Raw genomic sequence first — 18353 nt, 5'->3', positions numbered from 1 at the left:
GAATTATTAATTTTGTGATGTGATAGTTGATATTGTGAAGTAGTTAGGAGGTGAGATTTTTAGTTGAAGATGTTTTAGTGAGATCCCACCAGTCTCTCCACATGGTCTGGGTTGGCGATCCTCTGACTTTTTTTTTTTTTTTTTTGACGGGTGGCTCCTCTTATTTTACATATTAATTTACGAGACGGAGCCATTGCCATGTTATGATTGCCTGCAGTGGCGGAGCAGCTGCCCCAACTGGGCCCAAAAACTTCTTTTACAATTTGGCCCTAATATTTCAATTTGTGACATTTTTCTACTTATTTGTCCCACTCAAATTATTTTTATTGTCATTTCTCCATAATTTTTTAAAGAAAATTTCAATTATACCTTAAGTTTGATTTTTAATTATATTCTTATTTTAAACTTAGTCTAAGAGAGTTTCTCCCATAAAAAATGGAACTATCGGTAGTTCTATTTTTTTCAACCGTTTTCAGCCATTAGATATGCATCAGAAACTGTCTGTTCTGCATATTTTTTTAATCTCATTTAATTTTGACTAGATCTAACGGTCAGAAAACTGATCTACCGGTAGAACGGTCCAACGGAAACAGCCCCTAAAATAAACCAAAAATCACCGGAATATAAATTTATAAGTTTTTAGACTTTAAACTTTAAGTATTAAATTATAGTCAATTAATTCTAAAAAAAATTAAGCTTAATTCATTTAGAATAAAAAGAATAAAATAGATAAATGAAGGTAAAAAAATTACTGCATTATAATTTTAGTTCAAAATTTTAATTTAAACCCTCTGAAATAAGAAGTTTCTGGCTCCATCACTCATGATTGGCTAGGGTGGAGGGAGCTACGACATTGGCGGTTGGCGATGGTGTAAAATGGAGATCTTTCGGGGGTAGGAGTGTGAGGGTGGGCTTTGGGGCAGCAAATCTCTGGATAGGAAGCTTTTAAGGATGTGGATTCTTTTTTTAATTAATATTGGTTTCCATTGTTTTTCTTTTCTTTCTATTCTTTTTAAGGACATGGCATCAATTTGACGAAAAAAGACTGATCCTACCATCAAGAGCTCACATGCAAGCCGCGTGAAAAAATCCATACAAAACTTTAACATTATTGCCAATTGAACTTGCTATACAACAAAGTTTGAAGTTCAAGGGGTGGGCTACTTAAATGTTTAATTAAAGGACTAATGAGCTAGATTGATTAAATTATTAGTTGAATGACTAATTTGCCAAGCAATAAGCATCATGTTCTGGTATTCATATAAATTTCTTTCCAAAAAAAACTTAAAATGAAAACTTATAGGCTAAATTTCCTTTCAAAGAGCTTCTCTAATAGGACTAGAAAAAAAAAATTTATTGACAATTCTCTATTTTCAACTATCAGTTTATATTAAAAACTACATGTTCTACATACTTCACATTCTGACGTGATTTTAACTTTAATTCAACAGTCAGAAAACTAACAATACCATAAGAATAACCTATAAGAAAAACTCCTTCAGTATCGACTTTGTGAGGAAAATCAAGTAGGTGGTACGATAACCTCTTGTAGATATATATACATATCTCAGCTAGGGATAGAGCCATAAGTTTAGGCTGAATCATAGCTTATAACTTTCGGCCTGATCGTGGCCTAGCCCAACCTACTTAATTGTCTGGGCTGAGCTTAATTAGGCTAAAGCTTTAAAACTAGGGGTTGTTTGATTGGGAGATTCGTACTTCCATTCGAATCATGATTCATAGTTCGTTATAGTATTTTTTCTCACAAAAAATACACGTAAATTAAAAATGATTCTGGTCTTATAATTCTAATCGTGAACCAAACGTATCCTAAAAGTTTATTCGAACTAGCCCGATCATTTTGTTCAATTTTTTAAAAAGCACGTGAACCCAACGGGCTTTCAAACTTAGCTAAGCCAATCCACCCTTAACTCAGGCCAACTGGGGATGATTTACACACATAGCAAAATTTGAATATTAAATAAAATTTAGTTAAGGGAAAATTTTCATATCATTGTTATATTATTGAAATAATGATTATTTCATTATATAATACAAAATATGATATCATTACAATAATTATATTTAGAATATTTTGAAAATTTTACTAAATTTTATCACAAGATAGGAAATTTTGCGTGAGGTGTAATTATCACTAATATTTTGTCTTTGTTTCAGATGTTTTCCTTTGTAAATGTCCAATCGTCCACCTCACTCGACGCTAATAACAACTACAAGGGAGATACTTGTCTCGTTAACTTCGTTAGTGTGTGCAACTCTTATATGTCATGCTTTAAGGTTGCAGGCACATCGCTCCTCACATGTTATCATAAGCGTTGCCCGTTGTCTATATCATGCCCTTAACCTTGCAGTGAATTTGCCTTCTAATATTCCAAATGACGCAAGGAGCATTTCTAATCGACGAGGATCCCCCAAATAATTTGCAAAAAGAAAATAATAACAATATACACTGAATTTTTGTTTTATTAGAATCATGGTTAGGCTAGCTTTGCAAGAATAGCCAAGTCCAAGATCTTAACATCAAGAGTGTCTTCTACCTTTACAATTCCATCAGTACCATCTACTCCGATCAGCTTGCCGGTGGCACCGCGCAGTGCACCAACCATGATCTTGATTCTGTCATTTTTCCTTGGCACCACAACCTCCACCTCACTAGGCAGGACCACCATCATTTCGCCATTGCCACTCGACCCGAGAGCTACCCTACAAGAGCCATCCTGGCAAAAAAAAAACAGCAATTTTTCTTATGCATAAATCAAGATCACTTTAAGATCTGCAACACTGGAACAGTCAAAGTGGTGGTTCATAAAATGGATTACCAGAAACTAAAACTTAACTGCTGATTTCCCTATCAAAGAAACGAAACTGATTTATTAGGATACATACAAGAGACCATCCCACTACTAAAATCACAGCTGAAATCGCAACCAAAGGTACTTGCCCTCACACAACCCATTTCCTATTCAGCTTTGTCGCCTATGAATTCCTTTGTGTCTTAGACCTCCAAGAGATCCCATAGCATTTCCCAAGAACAGACTCATAATAGTAGGAATTTAAACTGCATCCTGAGAAACCCGAGGAAAGTTTTAACATACCGTGAGCACCTCTCGGATGACTCCAATAGATTCTTCTCCAGACCTGCGTATATTGACCAATATGTCTGGTATAAACCATGGTCCATCATTTTCTCCGCCTGCAGATCAAAACAACAAATCATACCAAGCTATCCATGGATAACTATTACTTGCAAACAACCATTCAGAAACAAATGGCAATACAGCTTTCAGTTTTCAATAAATGAAAGGCCTTGTTGCAGCAAGCACTAGATCCTAATAAAAAGGTTTACAGCTCCTAACAAATTATTGTGTGTACGTGATCCTTTTCAACATGAGATAAAGGTTGAAAATTAAGGGACAGTATATTACTGGCTAATAACAATATACTTAAGAATACCATTATGCTGTCCTAGTTTTTTCCCACGCATGATGTTAACTCTTTTTAATTATAAATTTTAAAGAGGTGCAAATCATACAATAACATGCAGATCACACAATAACAAATAAATAATAAGAGTCATAGGGAAAAAAATAATAATAACAGTCCCATCAATCACTATGACCTGAAGCCAAGGAAACTAGATTGCTAGTCATACCGGTAACAGGAGACATAAAATCCAGACCCCCAGTGCCTGGTGTCATCGGCTGCCCTCCAGGAGTCCCAGGAAGATAGGATGCTGAATTTGGAGTCATAGGCTGCCCACCAGGAGTCGATGGCAGGTATGGGCTTGGAGCATTGGCTGCGACATAACATTAGACACTAGTGAGGCAGATCAAAGAAACTCAGAGGTTCAGAAAGAAACGCATACAAATAAGTGCACTCAAAAGTGAGTTATGTTCTCGTAATAATAACATTTAAGAATACCATACCATAAGCAGAACTATTATCCCTTGGCGTTCCAGCTTCACTATAGTTGCCACCAGGGGTGTTGGCCCAACCTGAACCAGGAGTTGGTGCTTCATATGGACGTGAAGGAGGACTTCCCAGCTGGGAAAGAAACAAAGCAAAAAACATCAACTTCACGCATCACAGAACAGGAATACACTTGTCTACACACAGTCAAATTATATAAAGATCACTGACCTGATACTGTGGACTGGTTCCCCAAGAAGCAGGGTTCCCATCCTCCCAATTATCCCTGAATTCCAGGAAACATTAGTAACAAAGTAACAACGACCTGTACCCCATTGATGCAAAGCGGGAGCGAACCCACAACCTCTCTCCAAAGCCCCAATCCACCCAAACCCTGCTCCCACTACTAGACCAAACAGTCTTGGGCACAAACTATACCCCACACTATTATCCTGACTAATACTTATCTGACAAAATAAAACTTACTGACATGGTAAAAAAAATGCTAGAACACCTATGGAGCTGATTCATTAGCAGAAGTATGCATTATTCGGTAATAAGCCTATGTCGCTCCAAAGATCATTAAGGGTTTTTTCATTTTTATTCCTGCATTTTGAGGTCATTGAGAAATCATCTTATATTTTCAACTGTATCAAATTTATACCTTCACAATTCAAATTCATGCTAAACTCTTGCCTTTTATTTGGTCAAAGGTTGATTTTGACTATCAAAAAGGCCTAAATGGCTTTTGAATTTTTTAACTTTTAATTTTTTTTATTCTTTTTTTAGGACATTACGTCTTTTTTGCTGTCAAAATTGGAGGAAGGGTTAGAATTGCGAACAAATTTGAAATCTAAAGATATAAATTTGATACAATCCAAATATCCACACATGATTTTTTGATAGCCTCAAAATACAAGGCATTAAAAAAACAGTTGTTAAAGTGCTTAGATTTCATCTCTCCAGTACTTATCATATGTTCAGTTTTGCTTGCTAATGATAAAGACATAGTTCTTTTTTTTTTTTTTTTGAAAGAAAGATGAGAAACAAACTAAGGCCTCGTTCACTTCACAGATTCGAATTTTCAATTCGAGCTGAGATGTGATATTTTCTGAGAGCTTTTCACTGCAGCAAAAAAAGTTAGATGCGACATTTTCTGAGAACTTTTTACTGTAGAAACCTAAAACTCAAATCGGTGAAATGAACGAGGCCTAAAACATAACAGCCTCCCAACCTTAAAGGCCTATGCCTCTAATTTGTTTTATTCGCTCCTTTTTTCATTTGTGAATGTGTCTAGGATTCCTAAATGAAGTTTGACAGTAACTAGACACTAACATCTACTTCTAGTTCTAAAACAATTTCAAAAAAAATAAAAGTTACTTTTCAACTCCATAAGTAGAAGTTATCTGACAATAGCAAGCAAACAACAAAAAGATTAATAACTGGAATTTGTTCCAGCTTGACCCAATAAGAAATCACAAAAGTGACCCTTTCTGAGTTGCCCAAATATATGCAATTCCATTCATTCTGTGCCTATGAATATGAAGGCGACAATTGGTTCATGTCATCTGTAGTGCCAAATATTCAGCAGACAGCATTTCAAAAAAGAAAGAACTATTAGATTCAGATACATTACCTTGGTGGACTCATTGGTGTATAAGGATTCCAAGCTCTATCTCTCATAGGTGTTCTCATGCCATCATGAATTGGTGTTGCTGCAGAAAGAGTTGCAAAAGATGAGGAAATAATATATTTCCCGACATAAAATGACGCTGATATCAAAACATGTACAAAATTTTAAAGTTTCTGAATGAAAAATAACAAGATTGGAGAAAACACACCTCCAGAATCTCTCATGGGGGTCATATACGGATGTAGAGGAGTTCGAGAAGGATGCATGGGCGTCTCGCTTCCCATACCATATCTAGAGGTATCACTGAAATATTCATAACAAGTTCTAAATCAGTTTTAGAAAATATTAACAAAAAAAGGTTGCAGAAAAGAAATTAAATATATGTGGACAAATATCACAAATTACCGATACGGGGTTGTAACAGTTAAGTTGTCTGATATACATGAACGATCAACTGCAGAAACAACCCAAATGTAAGCACCATATGAGAACATAAGACAAAATAAGGAAATAAGGAAATATTTCTATGAATAGGTAGACTTGCCTGTAACCTCCCTCATTTGAGACTCCAATTCAATCCGAACAGTTTGTCCCTTAAATTCTTTAACACGACCGCGATAACCCTTAAAGGGACCCTTGCAAATTTTCACTGTAGTACCGGTAGGGCCATCATGCCCTCTGCCACCTCTACCCCTTCCACGATCTGAACCATACAAGTGGAACTTTAATGTGACTTACACATTGTTAAATAAGCCTAAATGATCAGAGACCACTACTTGAACAGTCATATTTAAGGAAGAGGTTGCACAAATCAGCAACTCACGGTCAATTGGAGGCCCTCCCCTAGAAATTCGTCTTGGGGATTGGGGAACATGAGATGGAGTTCTGAGATGGGAAAATCTGGCATATGAATCACCCTAAAAAATTGATATATAAGATTTAGATAGATGTAGCATTAGACCAGAATCTCCAAATAATTTAATACTTGATGATATATAAGATTTAGATAGATGAAGTGTAAGAACAATTAAAAATAAATGAAGAATTTAAATCCTCAAAACAAGAACAAAACCATTTCAAAAAAAAAAAAAAAGAACAAAACAAACTTACGTTTCTATCTCCACTGCCACGTGATCCTCCCACAATCATACATGACTGGGACTTTGCACAAATAAAACCTGCATGCTCAAAGTGATGGCGATCGTAGATAAACAAAACTCCCTTGTATATGTGTTCTACTGGACCTTGTTTTCCCTGGCATGCAAGAACTATAATCAGATAACATCAATTTTATCAAAATCTTGTTCTTTTTCTTTACAAGAAACAATAGAGACATTAAATCTTGTGAAGGTAAATCAAGCCAGAGATATAGAACTCACTCTGCAAGGGCCGTCAAGGATCCTCACAACATCTTTTACAGATACTGTGTTCTTATACCGATCTTGCACACTAGTTTTCCTATCAAGCTTGCATTTGATCTCTCTCAACTTCACAGTAGAAACCTCAGGCCTATCCGTAACTCCCTTCAGCACCTAGCTTACAGTCGCATAGATAAGACAAGAATCGTACACAAGGGGAAATTAAATATACAACCATTATGAGCAAGTACCTGAAATGCTTCACTTTCCACACGTATGATTACACCAAAGCTCATATTACTGCACCGGGTTGAAAATTAAATATTTTATTAGCAACAATGAGTAGAAAAGAATCAAAAAGAAAGAGTCCTGGTATAAACCAAAACAGAAAAAAGGAAAATTAAATTACTCCAGTAAGACAAGATCATGAAGTTCATAATCCCCAATTCTTGTGACACCAGTTGTCACCTCAGAGCTCTCCACAACATCATCAGCAAATACACGGATCTGTAAGGAGTAAACAAACATAAGCACAATGCTTTTCTAGAAAAATAATGTTAGTCTCAAGCCCAGATGTTGCCCCTACAAAACTTCAAAATAAAAATGAAATGAAATGAAATATAAATATTATAAACCACTCACATCCTCCTTTGTTGTATCAGATAATATAATGAGCACATGCTGATCGACCTTAACAACCATACCAGTTGCACCTTCTTGAGTACCAGATACAACTTTCACATGGTTCCCAGGTTCAAAGTACTTGCAAAGCTCTTTCTCATGAACAGCTAGAGTTTTCTACAATGATAAACACTAACAATATTACAACTTCTTTGTACACTACGAGCAAGGGAATTGAATATTAAGAGGGAATCAATTTATGAAAAAATACAAAAATAAAAATGAATAGATATTCTTACTGGAAGGTCTTCCATTTCTGGCCTAATATGAACATTTTCTTCCTCCACTTTCTCAACCCATCCTTTCAAATTTTTGAGATCACCCTTAACAACGATAACTGCATCACCCTTCATAAAGTGGCCCTTTTTTCTGTTTGCAAATAAAGTGGACAGACTAGCTAAATCTCCATCGCCATTCTCACCAGGTTTCCGGAATTTTTCAAGCTCGTCAAAGGTGGGTTTTATATTTTGAGCACTAATAGATTTCATTGATACTGTTTTATATAGGAAACCATCCTTAAACAACATGCCACCAATATTCTCAAAGTAATCACCCGTCATCGGATCTCGTCTGCGCTCCACCCTAATGTGCAGCTCTCTGAATAAACACAAACATGAGAAAAAGTTACTCTAGACATGCATTAACAGTAACTCAAATGAAATAATTTTTACATTCAGAATTACCTAGCCTCATCTATATTCATAAAACGTGGAGGAGGAACAAATGCCTTCTTTTTTACAACTTCTCTACCCTCCTGTTAACAAAGGAATTATCTTGACAATTAGTCGGGCATCAATAATCATAGAATCAAAGACACACAAAAAGGGGAGCAGAAATGATCAAATAAAACGACTAATCATACTATCAATTTGCCAAACCAAACACAATAGTATTACAAAGATTTACAACCAATGTATAAGAAACTTTTTCCCTTCCCAGACGTAAAGAAAACACTGCCTCAACTTAATAAGTAGTGAATAAACAAAGAATGTCAGGAAACAGGTTAAAGACTTTACCAATTTATTTGCAAGAGCCTGCAAGTCTATCCTTGGAATTAACTTCACTGTAACTCGCTGCCTTACATCATCCACGTCAACTACCTGCAGAAACAAAGCTTGAAAGTGATAAGAGACCTTTGAAGAAATGAAGGTGAAAGAGCTCGGAAACTAACAACATAAGGAACCAAAAAAAAAAAAAAATGATCCATACTTTTGCAAGGTCTCCTTTATACGTTCCAATTTTCATCCTGACCCAAGTATCCCTAGAAAGATCTATTGCTTTGCTTTCAACTGAAAGAACCTCTGTCATTTCTCTAATGGGAACAAGCATTACTTTCTGGGCATATATGTTGCGTAGACCTTTGCAAGCCTGAAGCAAAAGCAAAACATTAAGTTACAATTTAACCATGCAGCATTCATCTCACATGTCTGAACGCGAACCTTCCCGCCCCACAAAAAAAAAAAAAAAAAGAATTTCCACACTTTTACATTAACCTTTAGTCAAACGGAATCAACATTAAGCATACAAAAACAAATATATTTTCACAAAAACAATATACCTCCTTCGCATGGGCTTCTCTGTCTGCTTCTATATAGATATAGTTCTTCAGATGATCCAGAGCAATAACAGATTTTATTTGCAGTTCAGATCCTTTATCAATGAACTTTTGCATTAAGCAAGCAGCAACCTCTCGCTCTTTACCAATCTGAAATACGTCAATCATCAATACAATAATATTCCAAAACAAACCCACTAGGCAGGTTTATATACTTAAATCTGGAACAAAGTACTGAGAGTAATAATCATACCGCACATTTCACCATCCACAACTTTGGATCTCTAACAGATGGAAGAAGAGCTTGCTGGTCTACATCTGTGGTCTCCTCATCATACTCTGTATGACTAGACCTTGCGTATCTTTCCTGAATTCTTCTCTCAAGAGCTTCAACATCTTCTTGGTCATCCTCCCGTGGAAGCAATGGGCGACGGTGCATCCTTCTATCATCATCTTCCTCAGCCACGTCATCTCTATCTATGAAGTCTGTAAGCAGATCTTATTAGTTTATCAATCAAACCACAGCCTCAGTACGAATCAGTGAAAAGATAGTAAGATAGACCGTAAGCATATAGGAGAAACACCCCAAAAAAATATTTGTTAAGCAAGAGATGAAAACAAAATACGACACATGAGACACAAGACCCTAGTGTCGGAACAGACAGAGATACATGTAGATCTATTTCTCCCATTTCTAATACACTCTCAGGGGTAGATCTTCATTCTGTCCATTAAATTCCATGACTAGATAGTCGATAACGTATTGACTATCAATACTATTATGTTTTTAGCAAAAGGGAAGAGAAGAAAAAAGTGTATCCACATTATATATCTTGACCCAGAAAACTCAAAAATAATAGCAATAACAAAACTGAATAAAAAATTGGGACCATAATATCAATAAAAGCTAAATGCATTGTAATTAAGGGTTTGCCTTGACATTTTGAAAAAACATATATTTAAATAAACTAGCTGCCAAAATTAACTTAAAAGTAAAGCACAATAGGCTAAGAGCAATTATGCAGAAACTATATATAGTTTTTCAAACAAATAAACCCCCCAAATGCAACCTACGAAAGCTTAGATGATTTGTCAAACACCCATATAAATATGACAATAAAATAAATAAATAAATAAGGGAACATTTCCAAGTAAAACCAGGAAGTCCTTCCTGCATACTGAAGAGTTCTTATTCGGAAGATACTTATATGAATGGCATAATACTTTTAGTAGACAAAGAAAGCATAACATAACAGAGGAATAAAACGAGAATAAATCAAACACCTCACAGATTGCAAGACATTTATAAAACCTCTGTGAACTTATTTGCAAAATTCCCTAAATTGCCATCTACCATGGGCAAAGTAATTACTTGCAAAGTAGCCGATTTCTATTCGACTATTCCAATTCTAAAGTTCTCAGAACCTCAAAAGAACTCATTGAAAACCCCACCAAATTAATGTAACATACACTAATATAGCTTCCATGTTTACGTCCCTAAATCACCAACGAAAAAACAATGGTTATAATGCACGCCTTCTCCAGAACAACCAATGCAATTTGCTTTGTGAACAATATCCAGTCCCAAACCGTGTTGCCAACGCACCATCTAAGGAACCCCCATTGAAAATACATTAAAATCCAATCCAAAACACCACCCAAGATGAATAAACCTACCCATAGACCGAAAATAAATCAAATTATGAAATTGATAAAAGAAAAAGTAATCGACTGCATAATATCATCCACGAAATGGTTCGTGTCAATTTTCAGTTCTAAATTAAAATTTTCAGCTGATTGAAGTCCGAACGAAATTATGTGACCATATAAATCATTCACGCAAAAACAGAACACCTAATAATTTCCAAATTCAGGTCCCTAAATCCTCAAATAAACCGACTAGTGTTAAAACTCAAATCTTTTCCAGAACAAACAGCGTCTGCAACCAATAGTTAATCCTTAAGAAAACTACCAATCACCCTCTAACCCCAATTCTATGAAGAACACAATCCAAGAAATCGCAAACCTAGAAGGAACCAAATTATGAAACTTAGCAAAAGAAACAAACGAATCAACCGAAACGCTTACCATCCTCGCCCTCATCCTCATCTTCATCCTCGTCACTGTCGACCTCTGCCTCGAGATCGAAAAACTGAGACCCCGAGGGCTTCTTGTTGCGCCGCCCGCCACCTCCTCCTCTGCGGCCCCCACCATAATCGTCCTCATCGTCGTCCTCCTCCTCTTCGTCGTCCTCCTCCGCCACGTCGTCGATGAAATCCGATCTCCTCCGCTTCCTGTTCGAACCGCCTCTTCGCTCATCTTCTTCTTCTTCCTCCTCCTCCGCCTCCAATTCCTCATCGTCTAGGGCTTGCTCCCGCTCCTCGCCGTAATCCTCGTCGTCCTCCGGCTCCATTTCGTCGTCGTCCTCGTCTCTCCGGCGGAGCGGCATGGCTGTTCTGCTCAGCGAATCTGAATTCGGGAACTTCACGGGTTTCGCAAAATGCGAGCTTTAGCGCCCTATGATAGCAATCAAAGAACCCTAGAACAAGGGATATATATTATCTATATATGTTAGTGTGTGTGTGTGTGTGTATATATGACGGGTTTTTGTAATTTTCGTGTTGTATTCGCCGTAGAACGAGAGAGACTGTGACTCTGGTCCGAGGGAAGGGCAGGGGATGAGGACGGGGCTTTAAAATTAGGGGAAAAGGGGAAAACTGTAGTGTGTAAATGAAAGATATGGATATGGAAATGGCGGTGAGTTGCCAATTGGGCTTATTTCCAGATGGGCCTTGGATAACGGAGAGAACTTGGGCGGAGAAATTGTAGGAAGGCCTGCCACGCTACATTTATCAAGCGTAATCTTACTTCTTTAAATTGTATGAGTTAAAATTTTTAGTCTTTCATTCTTAATTTACAATTTTTTAATTAAATAAAGAATAAAGGTCCAAAAACTCATATACTTTTAAAAGTAAATTCTTTATTTTTTTCATTTATTATTTATTTTATTTCAATATACAAAATTAGGGTGATTTACACTTGCAGTAAAATTTTGATATCAAAATTTAAATTTAACAAAAATTTTGAAATATTACGAGAAAAGTAAAATTTTATACTATTTTTATGTTATTAAAATAATGACTATATCATTATATAATATAAAATATGATATCATTATAATTACTATGTCATTTTTGTTATATTTATAATATTTTTTAATTTTTTTAAATTTCAATTCAATGTATGAAATTTTGCTATATAGTGTGAGTACTTCTAAAAATGAATAAACCATTTCATGTTTTTAATTTTTAATTTTTCAATTTTACTTTTTTCTCTTTTATTTAGTAAATTCAGGTATACCCATAATTTATTAAGTTAAAATCACTTGAAAAAAAAAATAGTATAATTCTAATGGTAAATCCTGAATATACTTGGTAAATTTATGATTTACCAAGTTCATATTACTAGAGAAAAAATGTACAAATTCTAATGGTAAATCTTAAATATACTAACATATCTAGGATTTTTTAAGTTATATTAGTACGAAAAAAATAAAAAATCTAATAGTAAATCTCAGATATACCTAATAAATCATAGATTTACCAAGTTCGTATTAGTATGAAGAAAAAAAAAACAATACAAATTCTAATCATAAATCTTGAATTATGGGATTTGCTAAGTTCTTATTAGTAGGGAAAAGTGAAAATTCTAATAGTAAATCCTGAATATACTTTTGGTATATTCTCGATTTATTAAGTTCATATTATGAGAGAAAAAGAGAAAACTATGTAAATCTCGAACTTACCAAATTCGTATTACTGGACAAAAAGTGAAAAATCTAATAATAAATCCCGAAATACCTAGTAAATCCAGGATTTACCAAATTCGTATTAATATGTAAAAAGTTAAAATATAATGATAAATCTCAGATATACTTGATAAATCCTATATTTACCAAGTTCATATTAGTAGGGGAAAAGAACACTACAAATTCTAATGTTAAATCCCATATATACCTAGTAATCTGGGATTTACTGAGCTCATATTAGTAGAAAAAAGTGAAAAATCTAATGGTAAATCTCGAATATAAATAATAAATCCAGGATTTACCATAAGGGCATTTTTGAACTTTTAGCTGGTTGTAAATCCAGCTTTACATCACTTTGGCCTATTTATTAACTTTTATTAAATATTAGTCTATTAATTTTAATTCCTCTCATATATTGGCCTATTTCCCTCAATCTCCCTTGAATAAATTTGCAAGAACAATAGGCACTTGACAATGCATAGGTCTTCAATTATTACCTCTTACACTTGATTATACCCTTAATCAATGAATTATATTAGTGAAAAGGGTATGAATGACGAATAAAATATAAAAATCTTAGATCAATACATTTAAAGGGTGAGTTAATCTATATTCTCTAAATCTGTTGGTCCCTTTATTTTATGGCTTTAAACCCAATATTTAAATTTTAGTGAGAAAAACACTATCCACTTTCCCAATTAGCTATGTTTGAATCAAACTTAACTTTTAAATGCATTCTCAGCCACAAAAATAAAAAATAAATAAAATTTAAATGCATGAATTTTATATTTTATTTGCAAGCTACTCATTTAACTTTTCTCCCCTATTTTAAGTATAAATTTAAAAGACTAAAATACCCTTATATAAAATATTATTTTTCTCATATCCAAACCTTAAAATAAACTTTAGCCTTTTCTTTATATCTTCATTTTCTCTCTCCACTCGTTCTCTCAATACATTGTCCTTATTTAATTAATGCTCTATCCTTTTTCTCTCTTTAATCGTGTCAGCGATGAGAGCTCGATGAAGTCCACGCCACTAGGGGTGACACCACATTCTCTCCCATCTCTCATTTTCTAGTGTCACCATGAGATCTAGTTCTACGTCATGAGATCAATGTCACTATGTTTGGCGGGTATCTATCTTCCTTGAAATCTTGACATATCTAGATCGTCTACAGTGAGATTCGTCATTCCAATCATCAAGGAGTTACGACTTCATGAGATCTGGTTCTAATGACTTGATCTAGTCGCGACAAGATTGTTTTGATACAAATCTCGCATGGTGAACATTGTAGTTGTGACGACAATAAAGGTGGCTTTTCAATGATGATGAGTGACAGTGATGGAGTCAGCTATTCGAACGTAACTTTCGATTTTGACAAATTGCACATTGAATTTTTAAATCACTAGTAATTGAAGTCCGATAACTAATTGGTTTTATCAAATTGATAGTTGAGTAAATGAGATTCATATGTGATTTGATTTGAAAAATGACGAGTTTTTTCTTACATGTGTGAATCTCATTTTTCAAACTTTTTTTTTTACTCATGAAAGAAGGGGAATAATTGGTGTCATTGCACCCCATCCCCTTTGTCACTTAGGATATATCGGGGCCACCAATGGAACGAGAATAACATGACTAAATTATGCTCAAATAATGGACATAGTTTTTACTCATGCCACCACATACCCAACTCCGCACAACACGATGCCCAAATATGGGTCTTAAAGTAGGGTTATAGAGAATCAAACCCATATTGATAATAGAAAAAATAACATAATCCTTAACGCTACACCAATCTACTGTGGTCTTAAACTATCAATTTGACAACACTCATCCTATTGGATCATAATTGATATTGATTTAAAAGTTCGTGTGTAAATTATCAAAATTGAAAGTTTGAGTTTGGGGTTATTTTGCAAATAAATAAATAAAAGTTTATCTATTTATTTAAAAGTAATTGCCATAAATAGTCCTCAACTATTTAGTTAGTGACGATTTGGTCATCGATCTTTTAATTTTGACAATTCAGTCCTCGATCTTTTAATTTTGACAATTCAATCCCTCAATTATTGATTAAGTATCAAATTTAGTCATATTTCTAACTGCCAATCTCATGGAAAAGAGTAGGGCGTGTTTGGAATTGATCCTATTTTTATTTTTTACGTTTCTTTAGAAAGAAAAAATGAAAATGTTTCCAAAACGACGTTTGACGCAATAAAAATAAAAAAGGAAATGAAAACGATTTTTTGGTTTAGTGTAAAATGAGAGAAAAATGAAAAATAACTTTTAGTCATTTTTCATTTTTTGTTTTCGTTTTCTCCTCCTCGAGCAGAGAGAGAGATACATTAATGAGTTTTTTTTTTTATATTTTAAAAATAATTTTTGTCTAAGATTAAAAACATTTTCATTTTTAGTTACATACAAAAAAACAAAGGCCGTGTTTGGAATCGATCCCATTTTTATTTTTCACGTTTTTCGAGAAATAAAAAATGAAAACGTTTCTAAAACGGCGTTTGACGCAATAAAGACAAAAAACAGAAATGAAAACGATTTTTTGATTTAGTGTAAAATGAGAGAGAAATGAACAATGACTTTTAATTATTTTTTATTTTTTGTTTTCGTTTTCTCCTCTTTCAAGCAAAGATAGAGAAAGAGATACATTAATGAATTTTTAAACTGAAAATAATCTCTTGATAAAATTACCAAATACATTTTTATTTTATCTGAGATTGAAAATATTTTCATTTTCATTTGCATATAAAAATAAAATCATTTTAAAATAAATTTTAAACGCGCCAAAAATTATTTTAAAATGAGTTCTAAACACCCTCTAAAAATCTGCCTCACGTGTGTTAATTTAGTCCTCTCATCCAACGTCTTGCAAAAGGCAAGTGCACTTTCCGTCAAATTTTGACAGCGGTTAGTAATTGGACTATATTTTTATTTGCTACTAAATCAAGAGTTGAGGGACTTAATTGTTAAAATTAGAAAGATTGAGGACCAAATCGTTATAACAATTTTATTTTTAATAAGCGAACTACTTTGTCCAATTTGTCCTCAATGTTACGGATGATCCATCCGCCGCAACTGATCTGCCATTGAAGAGAAGAGGAACCGAAAGAAATTCGCAGAAGAAGCATCATCATCGGAGATTGCGAAGGAAGACACGGATATGGGCGATATAGCCGAAACTCTAGAGCCACGTCGAGGGTCGCTCGCTCCGACTCTGATATTCTCCATCGTAATTGCTTTCCAATTTCTTTCCAGGTGGCTCGAATCCTTAAAGAAGGTAAGATTCTTTAATGAATCGATTCTGATCTTATAATAATCCAAACAATTGGAGAATCAATTTTCGGTTTTCTCTTCTCAGAAGAAAGGATCGAAGAGTGCTATGGAGATCCAGTTGCGTGGAGAAATCAACCAGCTCTTGAAAGAGGCGAGCAGTTTTTCGCAGTGAGTTATTTATTATATTCGCTAATAACAAATAAATAAATAATTAGTGCAATTATTATCCTCATCAATGGTGGAGTTTTTTGAATAATTATTGGTTGCTTTTGTTTCTGATGTTGATTGTGCGTAGGCCATCAACGTTTGCACAGGCTGCGAAGCTTAGGAGGGTAGCTGCTGCTAAGGAGAAAGAGCTAGCAAATTGTCAGTTTGATTATACTTTTTCGTTTACTTTTTCTTTTTGCCTGCCATAGTGTAACAACAACTCAATCTAAGATCTATTATGATTTGATTTGATGTGCCCTATAAATCCCAATGTTCGATAAATAGCAGAATACGTACTATACTATTGTTGTCTTAATATAATTGCATTGGACTAAATTATTAAGAAGATAGCAATTGGAGATAATATGAGATAACAATTAGGTCTCATCTATTTTGCGGAAGCTATGATATGCTACTATATCTGTGGTGATTGCATTACTAATGTTGATGGATAGCACAAAGTAGTTCAGTTTTAGAAGCAAGTGTAGTTGAATGGCCGTTATAGGTTTTAAATTTGTAAGGTGTACGATAATAACCAATTCAATTGACTTAAGTTAATGCTACTGGTACAGCAATAGTGGTGGGCTTTCTTGATTTTATCCTCCCACTTGCTTTATTTAGCTAGCAATATACATATACACAATTATGGGTGTATTTATGTTTTATACTTTTTGAATGCCAAATGGAGCCTAGAGGCCTTCGAGCCATCAAGCAAACCCATGATTTGAAAGAACATGAATTGAGCTAAAACAAGATATATTCGCTCTGTGTGTGTGTGTGTGTTCTTAATAGTATTGTTTAGTTCTACTTCGCAGGTTCTTTTTTTTTTCTCCCATATCTTTCATGGAATCTGTGTAACTCTTGTTTTTGTGCAGCTTCTGTTAGTCTATTAGGTCCTTCTCTTCTACTTCCTTTAAAGTTCCCAACAGATGGATTGATGAAAATTCTAACATTTAACTTCTTTTTAGATCAAGAATCACATAAGACAGAGATGAAAGTATCATGTGATTTGTATATGAGAGTACTTTTCATATCAAAGGTATTTTTGTTTGCATAAAGATCCATTTTTGGAAATCACTTTTTATTTGTATTTTTATTTCTGTGGAGTTTACTTGCTTTCTTCATCTACGTCCTTATGGCCCCGTACTTTTCATTGTACCATTTAGGTTTTAACTTATCTTGTGCTAATATGCTGGTTTTGGAGGGTTCCTGTCGCCACCATATCGCAGCAGCTTGTCCAACCCTTTGGTAAAGCATCCTTATCAGCAATCTTATTAGTATTTGAGGACCTCCAAGCTCAATCGCCACATTCTTTGTTATTATTTGTACTCGATAATCATTATGATATAGGACCAAGATGAGAGAGAATTTAGAGAGAAGAATAATCATTAGCAGCTATTGCAGGTAGCTCTTCCAGAAGGAAGCCAAACTACATGGCTCCTCTAGAAGGAGCTTTCACAAAATTACAGAAAATTATTTGAGTTTTGAAGAAATATTTTTATTTATATTTACCTTTTTATTAATGAGTGACATAAAGAAAAACTCGTTATGTATTAAGTAGCTCGTTCAAAAGTTTTATCCAAACAATTACTCCAAAGGTAATTCTTTTACTTTTTATCTTCTACCATACGGGCCCTGAGTGATATGCTTAATACCCTGCAATTGTGTAAATAGTTTAGTTGATAAGGATACAAATTATGATGCACAAACAGGCAAAGTAGAACAATATCATGCAGATTAATCTTTGAGAAGTGATTATGGTGTCTGGTTAAACTCTTAATTAATATATCTTATTGTTTTGCAGGGAAGGTCTTGTCTTGGAAGGGTGGAGGAATTTTGAATGACAATGTCATGGTAATAAAATCTGTATTCTCTGTTTAGTTTCACTCT

General features: G+C 34.4%; 2 protein-coding genes across 2 annotated transcripts in view; one reads left to right on the top strand and one right to left on the bottom strand.

Annotated features, from left to right (window-relative positions):
* Positions 1-2385: 2385 nt before the first annotated feature.
* LOC21385308 (putative transcription elongation factor SPT5 homolog 1) lies at positions 2386-11850 on the bottom strand. Its single transcript, XM_024169228.1, has 22 exons — positions 11246-11850; positions 9411-9643; positions 9161-9307; positions 8812-8970; positions 8619-8702; positions 8286-8356; positions 7842-8199; positions 7564-7719; positions 7331-7428; positions 7173-7221; positions 6943-7095; positions 6674-6817; positions 6387-6480; positions 6108-6266; positions 5969-6017; positions 5772-5866; positions 5567-5645; positions 4162-4216; positions 3948-4065; positions 3674-3817; positions 3117-3214; positions 2386-2738 (listed from the first exon to the last, which is right to left on the bottom strand). Exons 1-22 carry the CDS (start codon positions 11604-11606, stop codon positions 2499-2501), a joined length of 3144 nt encoding a protein of 1047 aa, XP_024024996.1. The 5' UTR covers positions 11607-11850; the 3' UTR covers positions 2386-2498.
* A 4194-nt stretch (positions 11851-16044) lies between these two features.
* Positions 16045-18353, top strand: part of LOC21385307 — a 3074-nt gene continuing 765 nt past the window's right edge. The window contains exons 1-6 of the mRNA XM_024169232.1: positions 16045-16260; positions 16342-16424; positions 16552-16622; positions 17432-17502; positions 17630-17711; positions 18268-18317. Coding sequence (XP_024025000.1) covers positions 16144-16260; positions 16342-16424; positions 16552-16622; positions 17432-17502; positions 17630-17711; positions 18268-18317 — 474 coding nt within the window. The 5' untranslated portion in view covers positions 16045-16143. The remainder of the gene's footprint in view (positions 16261-16341; positions 16425-16551; positions 16623-17431; positions 17503-17629; positions 17712-18267; positions 18318-18353) is intronic.

This window comes from Morus notabilis, unplaced genomic scaffold, assembly GCF_000414095.1.
Source record: "Morus notabilis unplaced genomic scaffold, ASM41409v2 Scaffold1501, whole genome shotgun sequence".
NCBI lineage: Eukaryota > Viridiplantae > Streptophyta > Magnoliopsida > Rosales > Moraceae > Morus > Morus notabilis.
The sequence above is the reverse complement of the archived record's forward strand: the minus strand, read 5'-3'. Positions and strand labels throughout refer to the sequence as shown.

Bases quoted from the DNA above. Each gene is read 5' to 3' on its own strand.
- LOC21385308 (XM_024169228.1), bottom strand. From the start codon at position 11,606: ATGCCGCTCCGCCGGAGAGACGAGGACGACGACGAAATGGAGCCGGAG. The intron at 9,308-9,410 runs GTATGATTATTA...GACGTATTTCAG, and splicing joins TGTGGATGGTGAAATGTGCG to ATTGGTAAAGAGCGAGAGGT. The intron at 7,222-7,330 runs GTAATTTAATTT...AACCCGGTGCAG, and splicing joins CATGATCTTGTCTTACTGGA to TAATATGAGCTTTGGTGTAA.